Genomic DNA, 7,884 nt, shown 5'->3' with positions numbered 1-7,884 from the left:
TTTGGGAGTCACACTCTTCCCTTCATTTCAGACCAGCGAGCACCTTCTCTCACATCCTCAGTCCTCAGGGACTGTTCCATTGCCCATAGGCTCAGAACTCCTTGCACTTCAGACCAGCCAGCCCTTCCACTCATCCCCAGCCTCTGTTGCCTAGGTCAAAGACATCCAAACTCAGCCTGTTTCTTCATTGCTGCTCTTCCCCCATTTCCACTCAGGTAGACCCAAGTAGTTACAAGCAGGTAGCAAACAAGCCTATTCCTTGCTGGCTTCCTTTCACTTTCAGTCCTGGAAGAGGTTTCTCTCATGGACCATGACTTTCTGCCTGGATGCACCCAAAGCCTAACTGCTTTCTCAAAACTCAAAAAAGCTAAGCAAGTCATTTAATTTTTTTCTGTTGGTCCCACCTTCAAATGTAGATCTTCTTTTCTCTCAGTAGTTCTGGTTGGGTCTTTTCAAATGCAAATTTCCTCACTCAGGTTCTGAGTGGGGCTCAGGTTTTCTGCCTAAGCCCTTATAATCTACACAGTGTTTGTAACAAAAGCCTGTGTTTCTTCTGGGCAAATTTTATCCCCTTTTAACATATCCAATCAAGTATCAGCTGAAGGCAGACTTAGATGCTCTCCATTATCCATACCCCATGATCATTTCTAACGTACAACTAGGTAAGAGAACATTCAGTACCCATAGGACATTCAGGTAGACACATAATCCAAAACATAATCCTTTTTAAGACATTGCAGTTTCATCTTTTCACCTTGATTACCTTCCCATTCTAAGTATATGGCCTTGGCTGGGTATAACCAAAAGCCCTAGCCTTTGGATCAATTATCTCCTTTAATAGGTAACACCAACCAAATTAACCATCTAAGAATCCAAAGTTTCACTTCCCAGGCCCCTTCCTTCTTTCTTTTACAAAGTCCCGTGTTTCTATGAGTCTGGGGCCACTGCAACGAATCCCACCACTTCTGACACCAACTGCCAAAGGGGCAAGGAGGCTGCATCTTCTGACCTCCTCTAATCCCTCAAGAGGAAGATACAATCACCATCAGTAGCCCAAGGCCTGTTACTGCAAGGCCAGATATGGTGCCTCCCTCCAGCCCTTTCACCAACCCTGATATCAACTGTCCTCCCGCAGCACCCACCACCTGTCTGCTGGGTTTGATAATTCACTGCACTGGCCACACAGAACTCACAGATTATGGGGTTTATTAGGGAAGCAACAGGCTACAATTCAAGTTCAGAAATGCACTCAGGCTCTTGCAGCAAGCCGTCTCACTCAGCAGCCGGCAGTGTCAGTAGCACATCGTTCTCTCAGTAGTGCGTGTCTCTCATGTCTCTCAGCAGTGTGTGTCTCTCACATCTCTCTCTCAGCAGCACGTCTTTCTCAGCAGTCAGAGAGACTCCTTCTGCCTCTTGGAGAGTTCTTTTTGAGCCTGGTATAGTGGCCAAACTAACCAATCCCAAAATCAGAATTCTATATGACTGAGAGAGAGTGAAATTCCTAGAAGATTGCTTCCTGCCCCTCCCAACAGAAATACCCCAGGTGGATAACTTTAACAATCAGGAGCTACTCACTCGCTCATGGGAAATTCCACCATGGAGTTTACAAAAACTTATGGCTAGAAAAGCCACACTATGTGATTTACTACACCGCACAACCATTCTGACCAGGGACACAACAGAAGGTCCCAGAGAGAAAGGGAGAAAAATGTAGATCAAAACACAAATAAATTCCTTAAAAATGCCAAACGTACTGGACCAATAGAGACTAGAGGAATCCTTGAGACTTTCGCCCTCATGTGCTCTTTGAACTTGGAACTAAAACCACTCTTGGTGGTCACCTTTCATCCAAATCATAGATTGGATTATGAAATAGGCAAGCTTACCCATAAATACTTGTTGTAAATAATCAACTATATGAGACCAAATGATCAACATTTACCCTAAAACAAAGATGAGAAGCTAAGGAGGGGCAGGGAAGGTAGATTAATGGAAACAGAAAAAATTAATAAAAATATCATTGACACATTATGAAAAATGTAACCAATGTCATGAAATTGTGTAGAAATTGTTAAATGGGGATGTAAGTTGCTATATAAATGTAACACAATAAATATATTTTAAATTGTTTTTAAAAAAGATGATTTTTAGGAAACCAGTTTTTGTCCATGTTTAAGCTTCAAAGATTATCCTAAGGAGAGAGTATAGGGGTCATTTTTCCATCTTGATAGCTCCAGAAAATCTGGATTCCATGGGAATTAAAAATTCCATTCTTCATTGATAATGGTAACTTTCCTATAGTAAGAGAGGGTTCAATAAATATGTGGAATTGAGATTCAAATCCAGGAATATTGTCTTGAAAGCTTGTGATCTTTCTGTAAATTTTGAGGGCAAAAAGATTGAGAGGAGGAGATTGAACTAATTGCAGTTGCTAGTCTTTCAAAACAGTGACTGTAGGCATTAGGTGAGTGTGTGTCTGTCTGCCTGTGTGTTAGAATGGGTATTTTGGTTTTAGGGGGTAGAATAGAAGTTATGAATTTATTTCACAGAAGCATTTCCCTAAGAAATAAACTTCTGTTTTGTCCATAAGGGAACGGAAGTGGTTTTTTTGTGGAATTCTAAGATGGAGTCTTTGGAAAGATAGATCATCTAACCAATCCCTCTCTTCCTTCTTGTGTTTCAGTACTGTGTGCATTTCTGTGTCCACTGTTTAAGTGTAACGATATTGGACAAAAACTATACAGCAAAATCAAGTCAGTTCTGTTGAAATTAGACTTTGGCATCGGGGAATATATTAATCAGAAGAAACGTGAGGGATCTGGTAGGTAATGTTTGAACTTTAGATTCCATTCATGAATTCTTTTTATGAAATAAGTCACCCTGAATACATTTCAGGGCGATTAGCCTTGTAATATTTATTGTTATAGAAGATAGGCCTTCAAAATAATGCAGTCTTAGAGTTTTATTCTCTTCTTGAACATACACTTAAATAAATTGACTTCTTATCCAAATTGTCAGGGGATGGAGAAGAGGGTCGAACCACTCTTAAGTTCGCTATGTATGATTCATTGACTTTGTTTAAATTGCCCAATTTTGGGTTGGAGTATTGCAAAGGAAAAATGGACACAGGCAGGAAAGAGTATGGACACCAGATAAGGAAGGATTTGGAAGAGGAAAGGAAATAGGAAAAACAAGTGTCATCACTTTTTACTTCTTAATCTGGCTCGTGACCTTCCAGACTCAAACTTTAGCCTGCATCTGAGTCGTTGGGAGGATGCATTAAAGCACAGCTTGCTGCCAGCCCCCCAGTTTCTGATTCAGTGGGTCTGGTGTAGGGCCTGAAAATTTGCCTATTTAACAAGTTTCCAGTGATGCTGATGCTACTGGCCCAGCAGCCACACTTGGAGAACTGTTGCGATAAGTGACCATTTCCTTTGGAAAGCAAGCATTTTACAAATCTGTGGCGTTTATTATGGAAAAACATTTAGTTATATGGAGACATTAGAGAGAATATATGAGGAATGTGGGGTAAGAATAAATACAATATGTCTAAGCTGACCAGGAAACCAAAACTTTACACATTTTTTTCTCAGCAGAAGCAGATAAAGGAAAAAGTCCCAAGGATGACAGTGAATTAGACTTCTCAGCCCTTTGTCCTAAGGTATTGTATTTTTCGTTTCATTTTCTTTCCTCTTGTGTCATTTGACTATACATTTATTTGCATGTCCCAAAGCCAAATGGTTTTCCTAATAGATGCCTCCTCCTTCTATAAAGTGATTGAACAATTTCAAAAGGAAAAATATATATATATATCACCATGCTTTTATTTAAATAGTATTCGGTCTTACTATGGATTTTCAAAAGATTTTTGTCAAAAATTACAAATGTACCACTGGTATTTCACTTATTTTGACATAGATTAGCCTCACAACTGCTGCCAAAGAATTATCTGTGTCTGACACAGACGTATCAGAGGTTTCCTGGACGGATAATGGGACCTTCAACCTTTCTGAAGGATACACTCCACAGACAGACACGTCAGACGGTAGGTTCATATGTTCAGAGACTCTTATTTTATGAATATTATGAATGCACTCAGAACTGTTTAACTGTTGACAGCTGCTAAATGGGTCAATAAAATAGAGGTTGTCCATACAATGGGATATTATTGACTATAAAAAGGAATGAAGTGCCGAGCTGTGCTAAAACATGAACCTTGGAAACATTATACCAAGTGAAAGAAGCCAGACACAAAAGGTCACCTATTTTATGGCCCCATTTATATGAAATGTCTAGAATTGGCAAATCTGTAGACATGAACAGTAGATTGTGATTGCAAAGGGTCAGTGGGAGAGGGGGATAGGCTGTGACTGCTATTGACGATGGGGTTATTTTGGGAGTGTTGAAAATGGTCTAGAATTAGATAATGGTAAAGGATACAAAACTTTGTGTCTGTGTTAAAGACGGCTGAACTGGATACTTCAAAAAGCTAAATTTTGTGTGTGTGAATTATAACTTTATAAAGCTGTTCTTTAAAAAACCATGAGAAAAATCTTAAAGTCACTCGGTGTCCAAATCTGCCTTTATTATGAAAGCAAATAAAACATTGACAATGAAAATGATTGATTTCCTGAAATACCTGGTGGCACTTCCATTTCGATAGTTGGGGGAGGAGACAAGAGAAGCCGACCCCATGCATTCAGGCCTAAGCCAGTTGCCACTGAGTCAATTCCAGCTCATGGTGAGCTCAGGTGGATCAGAGTAAAACTGCTCCACTGGATTTTCAGTGGCTACTTTTTCATAAATAGATTGCCAGACCTTTCTTCCAAGGCACTTCTGGGTGGATTCAAACTGCCAACCTTTCAGTTTGTAGCTGAGTGTGTAACAGTGTGTGCCACCCGGGGACTCCACCTTTCACGCCTAGTCCTCCTTATAAGGGACCAAAGAGGTGAATGCAGTTAATAAGTTTTCTCATCTATTTTCCAACAAAATAAAATGTATTTAAAAAAGGAGTAGACAAGCTGAAGAATAGAGGAAAATTGCCCAAGTCCAAAGCTAACTACAAAGTTTCTCATATTTTGCTTCAAAGTTTTTTAAAAAAAACTTGTATAATAATCAGGTTACATCCAGATTAAAATAGGAAAGCACAGCATTATTCTGTAATAATGCAAATGGCGGCACAACTGCATCCATTACCAAAATTGAGGGATAATGCTTGTGCCCTTCCTTTCACTTTTGCTGGTCTCATTGGATTATTTCAACTCATCTGACCATACACTGACCGTGTGAGCAGATTCTACATGAATAAACTTTTATTGTGATCACACATTTCCATATTGGCTTAAGTTAAACTATTCCCACTCCAAGAACCAGGTGAAGTTACTGTTATGATGAACATTTAAACCTTAGTCAAAGCACCAAGCTAATGTTAGCAAGGTTGAATATTATGTCATTATATCTACAGTTTCATGCTTAACAGAAAATCTGAAAATGTTGGGCCCACGTATAATACACAGATGCCTCACTTAACTGACACGGTCAGGTTCCAGAGACCAGGTCGCTATGTAAAAATGGAGGATGACCACATCATTTCATAACTGTCAGATTCATCTTTACATAACTGCCAGATCACATCATTACATAACTGCCAAACCATTGAGAATCATGGCCCAGCCAAGTTGACACAGAACCTTAACCTTCACACCCAATGTTACTCTCACCTCGGTGTTTGTTACTGCCAGACATATGTCACTGATGCTCAAAATAGTTGATAGTAGATTTTTTTTTACTATGGATGTAAATGCAAAATGTTGGATAGCAAGATAGTCATTAAGTGAAGAGTGGTTGTATTTGTGGACTTAACCATACTTAGGGTTAACCACTCAGGGGTAGTAAGCTGATTCACATTGACTGAAGAGGCTAGAGGAATGTCAAGGCTGACCAGAGGTTTCAGATTATAATCAGATCTCTTTAGACACAGCTCTTCACCTTCATCTTTCTCATGATGCTTACCTAATAACTTCTTTTATGCATTTCACAGATCTTGACCGACCTAGTGAGCAGGAAGTTTTCTCTCGAGACCTTTCAGAATTTCCATCTCTGGAAAACGGCATGGGAACAAATGATGAAGACGAATTAAGCCTTGGCTTGCCTGGTGAGCTCAAGAGAAAAAAGGAACAGTTGGGCAGTGACCACACACCCAGCAAAGAGAGGCAGTCGACAGCTGGTCTCACCCTTCCTCTGAACAGTGACCAAGCCTTTCACTTGATGAGCAACCTGGCTGGGGATGTCATCACAGCCGCGGTGACTGCTGCCGTCAAAGACCAGTTAGCGGCCACGCAACAAGCACTTTCTCAGGCTGCACCCAGCCCAGGAGAGGACACAGACACTGAAGAAGGGGATGACTTTGAACTACTGGACCAGGCAGAGCTCGATCAGATTGAGAGTGAATTGGGACTTACACAAGACCAGGAAGCTGAAGCCCAGCAAAATAAGAAGTCTTCAGGCTTCCTTTCCAATCTACTGGGAGGCCATTAATGTAGATATCAGCTCACAACAGAACACAGATAAACCACCAAAAAATTTCAAACATGCAAAAAAAAAAAAAAAGAACCGTGAGCTTTAATGATTGCATTAGGTTTTAAATTTTTTGTAATTGTACTTTCCCCTCTGCAGTGCATTAATTGGATATACATCAGCTGGCACAGATAGATTGATATTCCCGATAGTTATTTTTATGTAATAAGCATGGAAATGAACTTTATATATATACATACTGTGTTGTCAGAGATGAATATTAGAGGTTGTTTTTAAAACAAAAAGAAAAAAAAAAAAAACCCTACCAAATTGTTGAGATACACTTGTAAGTATTCTTTATTTTTTCTTTATAGTTAACTATTCAAGCATGCAAAACAGTTTATTGTAACTCACTGAAAAATAATAACAATTAATTGTGAATACTTGCTGTTTCAGCCCCCTTGTTCCTAATACTTGGAAATAGTTAAAAGAAAACAAAACTGTTGGTATACTCTGATGTTAAAAGACAAAAATATGCCAAGTATCTTTAGTCGCAAGACTTGGAAAATACTATCAAAATGAATTTCCTAGGAAAAATATATTTCACCATTTTGGACAGACTGATGATCCATGTCCATGTTCTTTGTGCAGTTATAGGCGTACTTGTAAGGGGCACACCCTCTGGACTAGTGTTGCAGTGTGTGATGTGGACCCAGGGAAAGCGACTAGTTTGTTGTGCATCTTCTGGACAGTGGGTCTGATGTAAACATTCTGCTGTGTTTTGTTGTTCATATGCTTGTGGTAAGCGTGTTGTCCATGCAGATCTTTTCTGCCTGCTCAGACCTAACTTATACCCTCATCTTTTATTTGTAATCATCATGGGAAAATTTCCTACAGTCATGGAAGCAGTTGCTGGTATGTTCGATGAGTGAGGTGTTCAGCAGCCATAGAGAAGCCCTTCCCTTGTTTTCCAGTATGTACAGAGCAGAAGATTGCTTGGCTTTAAAATATGTTTATTGCCATTTGTCTAAGTAAGCTGGGTTTATTTCATTTTTTAAATTGGGAAGCTAGAATATATCTTTTTCTTTATTTTAAACTCTTTAGATGACCTTTAAGTAACCAACTTTGGCTTACGGTTTTTAACTAAAAAGCAGAAATCAAGCTAGTTATGTGATTGCAATAGAAACTTTTTAGTCGTGTTGTGGGACCATGTCAGCAACCACCTCAAATCTCTGAAATTTTCAGGTACAGCTGGCATTTCTATAGACACAAACCCTCAGAAAGGATGACCCAGCATTTCTATAGACATGAACCCTCAGAAAGGGAGGATGACCCGAGAATATAGGAAATCCCCTTTCCCCTCTCTTC

General features: G+C 39.5%; 1 protein-coding gene across 1 annotated transcript in view; it reads left to right on the top strand.

The window, feature by feature from the left end:
- Nucleotides 1–6,537, top strand: part of RETREG1 (reticulophagy regulator 1) — a 245,761-nt gene extending 239,224 nt beyond the window's left edge. The window contains exons 6-9 of the mRNA XM_007951902.2: nt 2,684–2,821; nt 3,597–3,661; nt 3,919–4,045; nt 6,041–6,537. Of these exons, the coding sequence (XP_007950093.1) occupies nt 2,684–2,821; nt 3,597–3,661; nt 3,919–4,045; nt 6,041–6,537 (827 nt within the window). The remainder of the gene's footprint in view (nt 1–2,683; nt 2,822–3,596; nt 3,662–3,918; nt 4,046–6,040) is intronic.
- The last annotated feature ends 1,347 nt before the right edge of the window (nt 6,538–7,884 follow it).

Source organism: Orycteropus afer, unplaced genomic scaffold (genome assembly GCF_000298275.1).
Source record: "Orycteropus afer afer isolate SDZICR_OR568_19922 unplaced genomic scaffold, OryAfe1.0 scaffold00317, whole genome shotgun sequence".
NCBI lineage: Eukaryota > Metazoa > Chordata > Mammalia > Tubulidentata > Orycteropodidae > Orycteropus > Orycteropus afer.
Note: the sequence above shows the minus strand (reverse complement) of the source record. Positions and strands in the feature narration are given on the sequence as shown.